An 18,994-nucleotide genomic window follows, 5' to 3' on the forward strand; every position below is an offset into this window, starting at 1 on the left:
AAGAAACCACACCAGCTGATACAACAATAGAAGAAACTACACCAGCTGATACAACAACAGAAGAAACTACACCGGCTGATACAACAACTGAAGAAACTACGACGGCTGATACAACAACCGAAGAAACGACACCAGCCGATACAACAACTGAAGAAACTACTTCAGCTGATACAACAAATGCAGAAAACACACCAGCTGATTCAACAACAGAAGGATCCACACTAGCTGTTACTACAACTGAAGAAACTACGACAGCTGATACAACAACAGAAGAAACTACGATGGCTGATACAACAATGGAAGAAACGACACCAGCTGATCCAACAACTGAAGAAACTATTTTAGCTGATACAACAAATAAAGAAACCACACCAGCTGATACAACAACAGAAGGATCTACACTAGCTGTTACTACAACTGAAGAAACTACACCAGCTGATACAACACCTGAAGAAACCACACCAGCTGATACAACAATAGAAGAAACTTCACCGGCTGATACAAAAACTGAAGGAACTACACTGGCTGATACAACAACCGAAGAAACCACACCAGCTGATACAACAACTGAAGGAACTACACTAGCTGTTACTACAACTGAAGAAACTACACCAGCTGATACAACACCTGAAGAAACCACACCAGCTGATACAACAATAGAAGAAACTACACCAGCCGATATAACAACTGAAGAAACTAGGACGGCTGATACAACAACCGAAGAAACCACACCAGCTGATACAACAATAGAAGAAACTACACCAGCTGATACAACAACTGAAGAAACTACACCAGCCGATACAACAACTGAAGAAACTACGACGGCTGATACAACAACTGAAGAAACTACTGCAGCTGGTACAACAAATGAAGAAACCGCACCAGCTGATACCACAACTGAAGAAATTACATCAGCTGATACAACAAATGGAGAAACCACACCAGCTGATACAACAACAGAAGGATCTACACTAGCAGTTATTACAACTGAAGAAACTACGACAGCTGATTCAACATCAGAAGAAACTAGACCGGCTGATACAACAACTGACGATACTTTGCCAGATGATACAACACCTGAAGAAACCACACCAGCTGATATAACAACAGAAGAACCTACACCGGCTGATACAACAACTGATGAAACTACGCCAGCTGATACAATAATAGAAGAAACTACACCGGCTGATACAACAACTGAAGAAACTACTTCAGCTGCTAGAACAAATGAAGAAACCACACCAGCTGATACAACAACAGAGGGATTTACACTAGCTGTTACTACAACTGAAGAAACTACAACAGCTGAAACAACAACTGAAGAAACTACGCCAGCTGATACAACAACAGAAGAAACTACACCGGCTGATACAACAACTAAAGAAACTACGACGGCTGATACAACAATTGAAGAAACGACACCAGCCGATACAACAACTGAAGAAACTACTTCAGCTGATACAACAAATGCAGAAACCACACCAGCTGATACAACAACAGAAGGATCCACACTAACTGTTACTACAAAAGAAGAAACTACGACAGCTGATACAACAACAGAAGAAATTACGATGGCTGATACAACAACCGAAGAAACGACACCAGCTGATACAACAACTGAAGAAATTACTTCAGCTGATACAACAAATGAAGAAACCACACTAGCTGTTACTACACCTGAAAAAACTACGCGAGCTGATACAACAACAGAAGAAACTACACCGACTGATACAACAACTGAAGAAACAACACTAGCTGATACAACAACAGTAGAAACTACACCAGCCGATACAACAACTGAAGAAACTACGACGGCTGATACAACAACCGAAGAAACGACACCAGCTGATACAGCAACTGAAGAAACTACTTCAGCTGCTACAACAAATGAAGAAACAACACCAGCTGATACTACAACAGAAGAAACCACACCAGCTGATACAACAACAGAAGGATCTACACTAGCTGATACAACAACAGAAGGATCTACACTAACTGTTACTTCAACTGAAGAAACTACAACAGCTGATAGAACAACTGAAGAAACTACACTAGCTGATACAACAACAGTAGAAACTACACCAGCTGATACAATAACTGAAGAAACCACACCAGATGATACAACAACAGAAGGATCTACACTAGCCGTTACTACAACTGAAGAAACTACGAAAACTGATCCAACAACTGAAGAAACTACGCCAGCTTATACAACAACAGTAGAAATTACACAAGCCGATCCAACAACTGAAGAAACTACTTCAGCTGATACAGCAAATGAAGAAATCACACCAGATGATACAAGAACAGAGGGATCTACACTAGCTGATACAACAACTGAAGAAACTACACCAGCCGATACTACAGCTGAAGAAACTACGACGGCTGATACAACAACCGAAGAAATTACACCAGCTGATACAACAACTGACGAAACTACGCCAGCTGATACAACAACAGAAGAAACTACACCGGCTGATACAACAACTGAAGAAACTACTTCAGCTGCTAGAACAAATGAAGAAACCACACCAGCTGATACAACAACAGAAGGATTTACACTAGCTGTTACTACAACTGAAGAAACTACAACAGCTGAAACAACAACTGAAGAAACTACGCCAGCTAATACAACAACAGAAGAAACTACACCGGCTGATACAACAACCGAAGAAACGACACCAGCTGATACAACAACTGAAGAAACTACACCAGCCGATACAACAACCGAAGAAACTACGACGGCTGATACAACAACCGAAGAAATTACACCAGCTGATACAACAACTGAAGAAACTACGACAGGTGATACAACAACTGAAGACACGACACCAGCTGACACAACAAGTGAAGAAACTACTTCAGCTGATACAACAAATGAAGAAACTACACCAGCTGATACAACACCTGAAGAAACCACAACAGCTGATACAACAACAGAAGAAACTACACCGGCTGATACAAGAACTGAAGAAACTACATTAGCTATTACAACAACATTAGAAACTACACCAGCCGATACAACAACTGAAGAAACAACGATGGCTGATTCAACAACCGAAGAAACGACATCAGCTGATACAACAACTGAAGAAACTACTTCAGCTGATACAACAAATAAAGAAACCACACCAGCTGATACAACAACAGAAGGATCTACACTAACTGTTACTTCAACTGAAGAAACTACAGCAGCTGATAAAACAACAGAAGAAACTACACCGGCTGATAGAACAACTGAAGAAACTACACTAGCTGATACAACAACAGTAGAAACTACACCAGCTGATACAATAACTGAAGAAACCACACCAGATGATACAAGAACAGAGGGATCTACACTAGCTGATACAACAACCGAAGAAACTACACCAGCCGATACAACAACTGAAGAAACTACGACGGCTGATACAACAACCGAAGAAACGACACAAGCTGATACAACAACTGAAGAAACAACTTCAGCTGCTACAACGAATGAAGAAACCACACCAGCTGATACAACAACAGAAGGATCTACACTAGCCGTTACTACAACTGAAGAAACTACGAAAACTGATCCAACAACTGAAGAAACTACGCCAGCTTATACAACAACAGTAGAAATTACACAAGCCGATCCAACAACTGAAGAAACTACTTCAGCTGATACAGCAAATGAAGAAACCACACCAGATGATACAAGAACAGAGGGATCTACACTAGCTGATACAACAACTGAAGAAACTACACCAGCCGATACTACAGCTGAAGAAACTACGACGGCTGATACAACAACCGAAGAAATTACACCAGCTGATACAACAACTGAAGAAACTACGCCAGCTGATACAACAACAGAAGAAACTACACCGGCTGATACAACAACTGAAGAAACTACTTCAGCTGCTAGAACAAATGAAGAAACCACACCAGCTGATACAACAGCAGAAGGATTTACACTAGCTGTTACTACAACTGAAGAAACTACAACAGCTGAAACAACAACTGAAGAAACTACGCCAGCTGATACAACAACAGAAGAAACTACATCGGCTGATACAACAACTGAAGAAACTACGACGGCTGATACAACAACCGAAGAAACGACACCAGCTGATACAACAACTGAAGAAACTACACCAGCCGATACAACAACTGAAGAAACTACGACGGCTGATACAACAACCGAAGAAATTACACCAGCTGATACAACAACTGAAGAAACTACGACAGGTGATACAACAACTGAAGACACGACACCAGCTGACACAACAAGTGAAGAAACTACTTCAGCTGATACAACAAATGAAGAAACTACACCAGCTGATACAACACCTGAAGAAACCACAACAGCTGATACAAAGACAGAAGAAACTACACCGGCTGATACAAGAACTGAAGAAACTACATTAGCTGATACAACAACATTAGAAACTACACCAGCCGATACAACAACTGAAGAAACAACGATGGCTGATTCAACAACCGAAGAAACGACACCAGCTGATACAACAACTGAAGAAACTACTTCAGCTGATACAACAAATAAAGAAACCACACCAGCTGATACAACAACAGAAGGATCTACACTAGCTGTTACTACAACTGAAGAAACTACACCAGCTGATACAACTCCTGAAGAAACCACACCAGCTGATACAACAATAGGAGAAACAACACCGTCTGATACAACAACTGAAGGAACTACACTGGCTGATACAACAACAGTAGAAATTACACCAGCCGATACAACAACTGAAGAAACTACGACGGCTGATACAACAACTGAAGAAACCACACCAGATGATACAAGAACAGAGGGATCTACACTAGCTGATACAACAACTGAAGAAACTACACCAGCCGATACAACAACCGAAGAAACTACGACGGCTGATACAACAAATGAAGAAACCACACCAGCTGATACTACAACTGAAGAAATTACTTCAGCTGATACTACAAATGGAGAAACCACACCAGCTGATACAACAACAGAAGGATCTACACTAGCAGTTATTACAACTGAAGAAACTACGACAACTGAATCAACATCAGAAGAAACTACACCGGCTGATACAACAACTGAAGAAACTACGCCAGATGATACAACACCTGAAGAAACCACACCAGCTGATATAACAACAGAAGAACCTACACCGGCTGATACAACAACTGATGAAACTACGCCACCTGATACAACAACAGAAGAAACTACACCGGCTGATACAACAACTGAAGAAACTACACCACCCGATACTACAGCTGAAGAAACTACGACGGCTGATACAACAACAGAAGAAACTACACCGGCTGATACAAGAACTGAAGAAACTACATTAGCTGATACAACAACATTAGAAACTACGACAGCCGATACAACAACTGAAGAAACAACCTTGGCTGATTCAACAACCGAAGAAACGACACCAGCTGATCCAACAACTGAAGAAACTACTCCAGCTAATACAACAACAGAAGAAACTACACCGGCTGATACAACAACTGAAGGAACTATACTGGCTGATACAACAAATGAAGAAACCACACTAGCTGTTACTACACCTGAAAAAACTACGCGAGCTGATACAACAACAGAAGAAACTACACCGACTGATACAACAACTGAAGAAACAACACTAGCTGATACAACAACAGTAGAAACTACACCAGCCGATACAACAACTGAAGAAACTACGACGGCTGATACAACAACCGAAGAAACGACACCAGCTGATACAGCAACTGAAGAAACTACTTCAGCTGCTACAACAAATGAAGAAACAACACCAGCTGATACTACAACAGAAGAAACCACACCAGCTGATACAACAACAGAAGGATCTACACTAGCTGATACAACAACAGAAGGATCTACACTAACTGTTACTTCAACTGAAGAAACTACAACAGCTGATAGAACAACTGAAGAAACTACACTAGCTGATACAACAACAGTAGAAACTACACCAGCTGATACAATAACTGAAGAAACCACACCAGATGATACAACAACAGAAGGATCTACACTAGCCGTTACTACAACTGAAGAAACTACGAAAACTGATCCAACAACTGAAGAAACTACGCCAGCTTATACAACAACAGTAGAAATTACACAAGCCGATCCAACAACTGAAGAAACTACTTCAGCTGATACAGCAAATGAAGAAATCACACCAGATGATACAAGAACAGAGGGATCTACACTAGCTGATACAACAACTGAAGAAACTACACCAGCCGATACTACAGCTGAAGAAACTACGACGGCTGATACAACAACCGAAGAAATTACACCAGCTGATACAACAACTGACGAAACTACGCCAGCTGATACAACAACAGAAGAAACTACACCGGCTGATACAACAACTGAAGAAACTACTTCAGCTGCTAGAACAAATGAAGAAACCACACCAGCTGATACAACAACAGAAGGATTTACACTAGCTGTTACTACAACTGAAGAAACTACAACAGCTGAAACAACAACTGAAGAAACTACGCCAGCTAATACAACAACAGAAGAAACTACACCGGCTGATACAACAACCGAAGAAACGACACCAGCTGATACAACAACTGAAGAAACTACACCAGCCGATACAACAACCGAAGAAACTACGACGGCTGATACAACAACCGAAGAAATTACACCAGCTGATACAACAACTGAAGAAACTACGACAGGTGATACAACAACTGAAGACACGACACCAGCTGACACAACAAGTGAAGAAACTACTTCAGCTGATACAACAAATGAAGAAACTACACCAGCTGATACAACACCTGAAGAAACCACAACAGCTGATACAACAACAGAAGAAACTACACCGGCTGATACAAGAACTGAAGAAACTACATTAGCTATTACAACAACATTAGAAACTACACCAGCCGATACAACAACTGAAGAAACAACGATGGCTGATTCAACAACCGAAGAAACGACATCAGCTGATACAACAACTGAAGAAACTACTTCAGCTGATACAACAAATAAAGAAACCACACCAGCTGATACAACAACAGAAGGATCTACACTAACTGTTACTTCAACTGAAGAAACTACAGCAGCTGATAAAACAACAGAAGAAACTACACCGGCTGATAGAACAACTGAAGAAACTACACTAGCTGATACAACAACAGTAGAAACTACACCAGCTGATACAATAACTGAAGAAACCACACCAGATGATACAAGAACAGAGGGATCTACACTAGCTGATACAACAACCGAAGAAACTACACCAGCCGATACAACAACTGAAGAAACTACGACGGCTGATACAACAACCGAAGAAACGACACAAGCTGATACAACAACTGAAGAAACAACTTCAGCTGCTACAACGAATGAAGAAACCACACCAGCTGATACAACAACAGAAGGATCTACACTAGCCGTTACTACAACTGAAGAAACTACGAAAACTGATCCAACAACTGAAGAAACTACGCCAGCTTATACAACAACAGTAGAAATTACACAAGCCGATCCAACAACTGAAGAAACTACTTCAGCTGATACAGCAAATGAAGAAACCACACCAGATGATACAAGAACAGAGGGATCTACACTAGCTGATACAACAACTGAAGAAACTACACCAGCCGATACTACAGCTGAAGAAACTACGACGGCTGATACAACAACCGAAGAAATTACACCAGCTGATACAACAACTGAAGAAACTACGCCAGCTGATACAACAACAGAAGAAACTACACCGGCTGATACAACAACTGAAGAAACTACTTCAGCTGCTAGAACAAATGAAGAAACCACACCAGCTGATACAACAGCAGAAGGATTTACACTAGCTGTTACTACAACTGAAGAAACTACAACAGCTGAAACAACAACTGAAGAAACTACGCCAGCTGATACAACAACAGAAGAAACTACATCGGCTGATACAACAACTGAAGAAACTACGACGGCTGATACAACAACCGAAGAAACGACACCAGCTGATACAACAACTGAAGAAACTACACCAGCCGATACAACAACTGAAGAAACTACGACGGCTGATACAACAACCGAAGAAATTACACCAGCTGATACAACAACTGAAGAAACTACGACAGGTGATACAACAACTGAAGACACGACACCAGCTGACACAACAAGTGAAGAAACTACTTCAGCTGATACAACAAATGAAGAAACTACACCAGCTGATACAACACCTGAAGAAACCACAACAGCTGATACAAAGACAGAAGAAACTACACCGGCTGATACAAGAACTGAAGAAACTACATTAGCTGATACAACAACATTAGAAACTACACCAGCCGATACAACAACTGAAGAAACAACGATGGCTGATTCAACAACCGAAGAAACGACACCAGCTGATACAACAACTGAAGAAACTACTTCAGCTGATACAACAAATAAAGAAACCACACCAGCTGATACAACAACAGAAGGATCTACACTAGCTGTTACTACAACTGAAGAAACTACACCAGCTGATACAACTCCTGAAGAAACCACACCAGCTGATACAACAATAGGAGAAACAACACCGTCTGATACAACAACTGAAGGAACTACACTGGCTGATACAACAACAGTAGAAATTACACCAGCCGATACAACAACTGAAGAAACTACGACGGCTGATACAACAACTGAAGAAACCACACCAGATGATACAAGAACAGAGGGATCTACACTAGCTGATACAACAACTGAAGAAACTACACCAGCCGATACAACAACCGAAGAAACTACGACGGCTGATACAACAAATGAAGAAACCACACCAGCTGATACTACAACTGAAGAAATTACTTCAGCTGATACTACAAATGGAGAAACCACACCAGCTGATACAACAACAGAAGGATCTACACTAGCAGTTATTACAACTGAAGAAACTACGACAACTGAATCAACATCAGAAGAAACTACACCGGCTGATACAACAACTGAAGAAACTACGCCAGATGATACAACACCTGAAGAAACCACACCAGCTGATATAACAACAGAAGAACCTACACCGGCTGATACAACAACTGATGAAACTACGCCACCTGATACAACAACAGAAGAAACTACACCGGCTGATACAACAACTGAAGAAACTACACCACCCGATACTACAGCTGAAGAAACTACGACGGCTGATACAACAACAGAAGAAACTACACCGGCTGATACAAGAACTGAAGAAACTACATTAGCTGATACAACAACATTAGAAACTACGACAGCCGATACAACAACTGAAGAAACAACCTTGGCTGATTCAACAACCGAAGAAACGACACCAGCTGATCCAACAACTGAAGAAACTACTCCAGCTAATACAACAACAGAAGAAACTACACCGGCTGATACAACAACTGAAGGAACTATACTGGCTGATACAACAACAGTAGAAATTACACAAGCCGATCCAACAACTGAAGAAACTACTTCAGCTGATACAGCAAATGAAGAAACCACACCAGCTGATACAACAACAGAAGGATCTACACTAGCTGATACAACAACAGAAGGATCTACACTAACTGTTACTTCAACTGAAGAAACTACAACAGCTGATAAAACAACAGAAGAAACTACACCGGCTGATAGAACAACTGAAGAAACTACACTAGCTGATACAACAACAGTAGAAACTACACCAGCTGATACAATAACTGAAGAAACCACACCAGATGATACAAGAACAGAGGGATCTACACTAGCTGATACAACAACCGAAGAAACTACACCAGCCGATACAACAACTGAAGAAACTACGACGGCTGATACAACAACCGAAGAAACGACACAAGCTGATACAACAACTGAAGAAACAACTTCAGCTGCTACAACGAATGAAGAAACCACACCAGCTGATACAACAACAGAAGGATCTACACTAGCCGTTACTACAACTGAAGAAACTACGAAAACTGATCCAACAACTGAAGAAACTACGCCAGCTTATACAACAACAGTAGAAATTACACAAGCCGATCCAACAACTGAAGAAACTACTTCAGCTGATACAGCAAATGAAGAAATCACACCAGATGATACAAGAACAGAGGGATCTACACTAGCTGATACAACAACTGAAGAAACTACACCAGCCGATACTACAGCTGAAGAAACTACGACGGCTGATACAACAACCGAAGAAATTACACCAGCTGATACAACAACTGACGAAACTACGCCAGCTGATACAACAACAGAAGAAACTACACCGGCTGATACAACAACTGAAGAAACTACTTCAGCTGCTAGAACAAATGAAGAAACCACACCAGCTGATACAACAACAGAAGGATTTACACAAGCTGTTACTACAACTGAAGAAACTACAACAGCTGAAACAACAACTGAAGAAACTACGCCAGCTGATACAACAACAGAAGAAACTACACCGGCTGATACAGCAACCGAAGAAACGACACCAGCTGATACAACAACTGAAGAAACTACACCAGCCGATACAACAATTGAAGAAACTACGACGGCTGATACAAGAACTGAAGAAACTACATTAGCTGATACAACAACATTAGAAACTACGACAGCCGATACAACAACTGAAGAAACAACGATGGCTGATTCAACAACCGAAGAAACGACACCAGCTGATCCAACAACTGAAGAAACTACTCCAGCTAATACAACAACAGAAGAAACTACACCGGCTGATACAACAACTGAAGGAACTATACTGGCTGATACAACAGCAGTAGAAATTACACAAGCCGATCAAACAACTGAAGAAACTACTTCAGCTGATACAGCAAATGAAGAAACCACACAAGCTGATACAACAACAGAAGGATCTACACTAGCCGTTACTACAACTGAAGAAACTACGAAAACTGATCCAACAACTGAAGAAACTACGCCAGCTTATACAACAACAGTAGAAATTACACAAGCCGAACCAACAACTGAAGAAACAACTTCAGCTGATACAGCAAATGAAGAAATCACACCAGATGATACAAGAACAGAGGAATCTACACTAGCTGATACAACAACTGAAGAAACTACACCAGCCGATACTACAGCTGAAGAAACTACGACGGCTGATACAACAACCGAAGAAATTACACCAGCTGATACAACAACTGACGAAACTACGCCAGCTGATACAACAACAGAAGAAACTACACCGGCTGATACAACAACTGAAGAAACTACTTCAGCTGCTAGAACAAATGAAGAAACCACACCAGCTGATACAACAACAGAAGGATTTACACAAGCTGTTACTACAACTGAAGAAACTACAACAGCTGAAACAACAACTGAACAAACTACGCCAGCTGATACAACAACAGAAGAAACTACACCGGCTGATACAGCAACCGAAGAAACGACACCAGCTGATACAACAACTGAAGAAACTACACCAGCCGATACAACAATTGAAGAAACTACGACGGCTGATACAAGAACTGAAGAAACTACATTAGCTGATACAACAACATTAGAAACTACGACAGCCGATACAACAACTGAAGAAACAACGATGGCTGATTCAACAACCGAAGAAACGACACCAGCTGATCCAACAACTGAAGAAACTACTCCAGCTAATACAACAACAGAAGAAACTACACCGGCTGATACAACAACTGAAGGAACTATACTGGCTCATACAACAGCAGTAGAAATTACACAAGCCGATCCAACAACTGAAGAAACTACTTCAGCTGATACAGCAAATGAAGAAACCACACCAGCTGATACAACAACAGAAGGATCTACACTAGCTGATACAACAACAGAAGGATCTACACTAACTGTTACTTCAACTGAAGAAACTACAACAGCTGATAAAACAACAGAAGAAACTACACCGGCTGATAGAACAACTGAAGAAACTACACTAGCTGATACAACAACAGTAGAAACTACACCAGCTGATACAATAACTGAAGAAACCACACCAGATGATACAAGAACAGAGGGATCTACACTAGCTGATACAACAACCGAAGAAACTACACCAGCCGATACAACAACTGAAGAAACTACGACGGCTGATACAACAACCGAAGAAACGACACAAGCTGATACAACAACTGAAGAAACAACTTCAGCTGCTACAACGAATGAAGAAACCACACCAGCTGATACAACAACAGAAGGATCTACACTAGCCGTTACTACAACTGAAGAAACTACGAAAACTGATCCAACAACTGAAGAAACTACGCCAGCTTATACAACAACAGTAGAAATTACACAAGCCGATCCAACAACTGAAGAAACTACTTCAGCTGATACAGCAAATGAAGAAATCACACCAGATGATACAAGAACAGAGGGATCTACACTAGCTGATACAACAACTGAAGAAACTACACCAGCCGATACTACAGCTGAAGAAACTACGACGGCTGATACAACAACCGAAGAAATTACACCAGCTGATACAACAACTGACGAAACTACGCCAGCTGATACAACAACAGAAGAAACTACACCGGCTGATACAACAACTGAAGAAACTACTTCAGCTGCTAGAACAAATGAAGAAACCACACCAGCTGATACATCAACAGAAGGATTTACACAAGCTGTTACTGCAACTGAAGAAACTACAACAGCTGAAACAACAACTGAAGAAACTACGCCAGCTGATACAACAACAGAAGAAACTACACCGGCTGATACAGCAACCGAAGAAACGACACCAGCTGATACAACAACTGAAGAAACTACACCAGCCGATACAACAATTGAAGAAACTACGACGGCTGATACAACAACCGAAGAAATTACACCAGCTGATACAACAACTGAAGAAACTACGACAGGTGATACAACAACTGAAGACACGACACCAGCTGACACAACAAGTGAAGAAACTACTTCAGCTGATACAACAAATGAAGAAACTACACCAGCTGATACAACACCTGAAGAAACCACAACAGCTGATACAACAACAGAAGAAACTACACCGGCTGATACAAGAACTGAAGAAACTACATTAGCTGATACAACAACATTAGAAACTACACCAGCCGATACAACAACTGAAGAAACAACGATGGCTGATTCAACAACCGAAGAAACGACACCAGCTGATACAACAACTGAAGAAACTACTTCAGCTGATACAACAAATAAAGAAACCACACCAGCCGATACAACAACAGAAGGATCTACACTAACTGTTACTTCAACTGAAGAAACTACAACAGCTGATAAAACAACAGAAGAAACTACACCGGCTGATAGAACAACTGAAGAAACTACACTAGCTGATACAATAACTGAAGAAACCACACCAGATGATACAAGAACAGAGGGATCTACACTAGCTGATACAACAACCGAAGAAACTACACCAGCCGATACAACAACTGAAGAAACTACGACGGCTGATACAACAACCGAAGAAACGACACAAGCTGATACAACAACTGAAGAAACAACTTCAGCTGCTACAACGAATGAAGAAACCACACCAGCTGATACAACAACAGAAGGATCTACACTAGCCGTTACTACAACTGAAGAAACTACGAAAACTGATCCAACAACTGAAGAAACTACGCCAGCTTATACAACAACAGTAGAAATTACACAAGCCGATCCAACAACTGAAGAAACTACTTCAGCTGATACAGCAAATGAAGAAACCACACCAGATGATACAAGAACAGAGGGATCTACACTAGCTGATACAACAACTGAAGAAACTACACCAGCCGATACTACAGCTGAAGAAACTACGACGGCTGATACAACAACCGAAGAAATTACACCAGCTGATACAACAACTGACGAAACTACGCCAGCTGATACAACAACAGAAGAAACTACACCGGCTGATACAACAACTGAAGAAACTACTTCAGCTGCTAGAACAAATGAAGAAACCACACCAGCTGATACAACAACAGAAGGATTTACACTAGCTGTTACTACAACTGAAGAAACTACAACAGCTGAAACAACAACTGAAGAAACTACGCCAGCTAATACAACAACAGAAGAAACTACACCGGCTGATACAACAACCGAAGAAACGACACCAGCTGATACAACAACTGAAGAAACTACACCAGCCGATACAACAACTGAAGAAACTACTTCAGCTGATACAACAAATAAAGAAACCACACCAGCCGATACAACAACAGAAGGATCTACACTAACTGTTACTTCAACTGAAGAAACTACAACAGCTGATAAAACAACAGAAGAAACTACACCGGCTGATAGAACAACTGAAGAAACTACACTAGCTGATACAACAACAGTAGAAACTACACCAGCTGATACAATAACTGAAGAAACCACACCAGATGATACAAGAACAGAGGGATCTACACTAGCTGATACAACAACCGAAGAAACTACACCAGCCGATACAACAACTGAAGAAACTACGACGGCTGATACAACAACCGAAGAAACGACACAAGCTGATACAACAACTGAAGAAACAACTTCAGCTGCTACAACGAATGAAGAAACCACACCAGCTGATACAACAACAGAAGGATCTACACTAGCCGTTACTACAACTGAAGAAACTACGAAAACTGATCCAACAACTGAAGAAACTACGCCAGCTTATACAACAACAGTAGAAATTACACAAGCCGATCCAACAACTGAAGAAACTACTTCAGCTGATACAGCAAATGAAGAAACCACACCAGATGATACAAGAACAGAGGGATCTACACTAGCTGATACAACAACTGAAGAAACTACACCAGCCGATACTACAGCTGAAGAAACTACGACGGCTGATACAACAACCGAAGAAATTACACCAGCTGATACAACAATTGAAGAAACTACGCCAGCTGATACAACAACAGAAGAAACTACACCGGCTGATACAACAACTGAAGAAACTACTTCAGCTGCTAAAACAAATGAAGAAACCACACCAGCTGATACAACAACAGAAGGATTTACACTAGCTGTTACTACAACTGAAGAAACTACAACAGCTAAAACAACAACTGAAGAAACTACGCCAGCTGATACAACAACAGAAGAAACTACACCGGCTGATACAACAACTGAAGAAACTACGACGGCTGATACAACAACCGAAGAAACGACACCAGCTGATACAACAACTGAAGAAACTACACCAGCCGATACAACAACTGAAGAAACTACGACGGCTGATACCAGAACCGAAGAAATTACACCAGCTGATACAACAACTGAAGAAACTACGACAGGTGATACAACAACTGAAGACACGACACCAGCTGACAAAACAAGTGAAGAAACTACTTCAGCTGATACAACAAATGAAGAAACTACACCAGCTGATACAACACCTGAAGAAACCACAACAGCTGATACAACAACAGAAGAAACTACACCGGCTGATACAAGAACTGAAGAAACTACATTAGCTGATACAACAACATTAGAAACTACACCAGCTGATACAACAACTGAAGAAACTACTTCAGCTGATACAACAAATAAAGAAACTACACCAGCTGATACAACAACAGAAGGATCTACACTAGCTGTTACTACAACTGAAGAAACTACACCAGCTGATACAACTCCTGAAGAAACCACACCAGCTGATACAACAATAGAAGAAACTACACCGGCTGATACAACAACTGAAGGAACTACACTGGCTGATACAACAGCAGTAGAAATTACACCAGCCGATACAACAACTGAAGAAACTACGACGGCTGATACAACAACTGAAGAAACCACACCAGATGATACAAGAACAGAGGGATCTACACTAGCTGATACAACAACTGAAGAAACTACACCAGCCGATACAACAACTGAAGAAACTACGACGGCTGATACAACAAATGAAGAAACCACACCAGCTGATACCACAACTGAAGAAATTACTTCAGCTGATACTACAAATGGAGAAACCACACCAGCTGATACAACAACAGAAGGATCTACACTAGCAGTTATTACAACTGAAGAAACTACGACAGCTGAATCAACATCAGAAGAAACTACACCGGCTGATACAACAACTGAAGAAACTACGCCAGATGATAAAACACCTGAAGAAACCACACCAGCTGATATAACAACAGAAGAACCTACACCGGCTGATACAACAACTGATGAAACTACGCCACCTGATACAACAACAGAAGAAACTACACCGGCTGATACAACAACTGAAGAAACTACACCAGCCGATACTACAGCTGAAGAAACTACGACGGCTGATACAACAACAGAAGAAACTACACCGGCTGATAAAAGAACTGAAGAAACTACATTAGCTGATACAACAACATTAGAAACTACACCAGGTGATACAACAACTGAAGAAACAACGATGGCTGATTCAACAACCGAAGAAACGACACCAGCTGATACAACAACTGAAGAAACTACTTCAGCTGATACAACAAATAAAGAAACCACACCAGCTGATACAACAACAGAAGGATCTACACTAGCTGTTACTACAACTGAAGAAACTACACCAGCTGATACAACTCCTGAAGAAACCACACCAGCTGCTACAACGACTGAAGAAACCACACCAGCTGATACAACAACAGAAGGATCTACACTAGCCGTTACTACAACTGAAAAAACTACGACAGCTGATCCAACAACTGAAGAAACTACGCCAGCTTATACAACAACATTAGAAATTACACAAGCCGATCCAACAACTGAAGAAACTACGACAGGTGATACAACAACTGAAGACACGACACCAGCTGACAAAACAAGTGAAGAAACTACTTCAGCTGATACAACAAATGAAGAAACTACACCAGCTGATACAACACCTGAAGAAACCACAACAGCTGATACAACAACAGAAGAAACTACACCGGCTGATACAAGAACTGAAGAAACTACATTAGCTGATACAACAACATTAGAAACTACACCAGCCGATACAACAACTGAAGAAACAACGATGGCTGATTCAACAACCGAAGAAACGACACCAGCTGATACAACAACTGAAGAAACTACTTCAGCTGATACAACAACTGAAGAAACTACACCAGCTGATTCAACAACGGAAGCAACTACACCAATTGATACAACACCAGAAGAAACAACATCATATGATACAACAACTGAAGACACTACACCAGCTGATACAACAACAGAAGAAACGACACCAGCTGATACAACAACTGAAGAAACTACACCGACTGACACAACAACAGAAGAAACAACAACACCAGCTGATACAATAACTGAAGAAACTACACCAGCTGATACAACAACTAAAGAACCCACACCAGATGATACAACAACAGAAGGATCTACACCAGCTGATACAGGAACTGAAGAAACTACACCAGCTGATTTAACAACTGAAGCAACTACACCAGTTGATACAACACCAGAAGAAACAACACCAGATGATACAACAACTGAAGACACTACACCAGCTGATACAACAACAGAAGAAACGACACCAGCTGATACAACAACTGAAGAAACTACACCGGCTGATACCAGAACAGAAGAAACTACACCGGCCCATACAACAACACAAGAATCTACACCAGCTGATACAACTGAAGATACTACACCAGCTGATACAACCACTGAAGAAACTATACCAACTGATACTACCACAAAGGAAACTACACCAGCTGATACAACAACAGAAGAAACTACACTGGCTGATACAACAACACAAGAAACAACATTAGCCGATACAACAACACAAGAAACGACAACAGCTGATACAACAACATATGAAACTACACCAGCTGATAAAACAACTGAAATAACTACACCCGCTGATACAACAAATGAAGAAACTACACCAGCTGATACAACTACTGAAGAAACTACACTGGCTGATACAGCCACTGAAGAAACTATACCAGCTGATTCAACAACTGAAAGCACCACATTGAAGAATGCCAGTACAGTGATTCCTACAACAATTAAAATGCCTACTACGACTACTGTTATACTTACTACTTCAGGTGTGTTAATGCTTCTCCTTTTCTATATTATGTTAATCTTTATCGCTCTCTCCTCTCTCCCTCGCCCCTTTTTATCTCACTGGTTCACTATCTATCTATCCATCTATCTATCCATCCATCAATCTATCCTTCTAGCTATTTATTCAATTTATCTTTATTTATGTTCGAAAGATTTGTGTTCCATTATTTCTTTGTAAATGAATTGCAATCCAGCATTAGCCGCAATAATGATTTGACTTTCATCAACATACCATTTATATATCTGCTGCTGCTACTACTACTACTACTACTACTACTACTACTACTACTACTACAACTACTACTACTGCTACTATTACTATTACTACTGCTACTGCTACTACTACTACTATTTCTGCTTCTACTACTACTACTACTACTATTACTACTATTACTACTACTAGTACTACTAATAATAATACTACTACCACAACTACTACTAGTAGTAAATCTACTACTACTAGTACTACTACCACCACTACTACTACTACTTCTTCTTCTTCTTCAACTACCACTTGTATATGCATTCTTATAGGGGCGGCGGAGCGAAGCCGAAAGTCGGGGGGGGGGGCACAGCGAGACAAAAGCGAGGGAGCGAAGCGACCGAGCTTATAATTGAGGCGCTTTTTCATTTTGTTAAGTGAAATTGATGGATTTTGTGCATGCTTTTTGTAAATTTTGTGCAAATCTGCAGTGAACTGACAATGTGAGTTTTCAAAATTTCGGGGGGGGGGGGGGGGGGGCTGCCCCCGTCCCTTGCTGCGTAAGGCAATAACAAAGGGGGGAATGACTTATCTACCCCACTAACATGACTCATGAAACTTTAGGCACGTAGAATTATTTTCACAATTTTTTTTTCGTTCATTATGCACTTGCAGACAAGAGCAGAACGGCGCTAAATAAAGAATCCGGGCGCTCCTCGGGGACGAAACTTGTTTTTTTTCAGGACAAATTATCTGATATTAAGAACAGGCTCCTATGAAAAGGCGAAGGGGCATTTCTTAACACATAAAACAGGTCTTTCTCAGGGGAGAGGGGT

At 40.8% G+C, this 18,994-nt stretch overlaps 1 protein-coding gene across 1 annotated transcript; it reads left to right on the forward strand.

Annotated features, from left to right (window-relative positions):
• Positions 1-1,571: 1,571 nt before the first annotated feature.
• On the forward strand, positions 1,572-18,300 carry LOC135155441 (serine-rich adhesin for platelets-like; the record flags this gene model as incomplete). Its single annotated transcript, XM_064104402.1, has 2 exons — positions 1,572-17,937; positions 18,242-18,300. Coding segments are annotated over exons 1-2 (16,425 nt in total), but the record flags the coding sequence as incomplete, so codon positions are not given.
• Positions 18,301-18,994: the final 694 nt, after the last annotated feature.

Source organism: Lytechinus pictus, chromosome 9 (genome assembly GCF_037042905.1).
Source record: "Lytechinus pictus isolate F3 Inbred chromosome 9, Lp3.0, whole genome shotgun sequence".
Taxonomy (NCBI): Eukaryota; Metazoa; Echinodermata; class Echinoidea; order Temnopleuroida; family Toxopneustidae; genus Lytechinus; species Lytechinus pictus.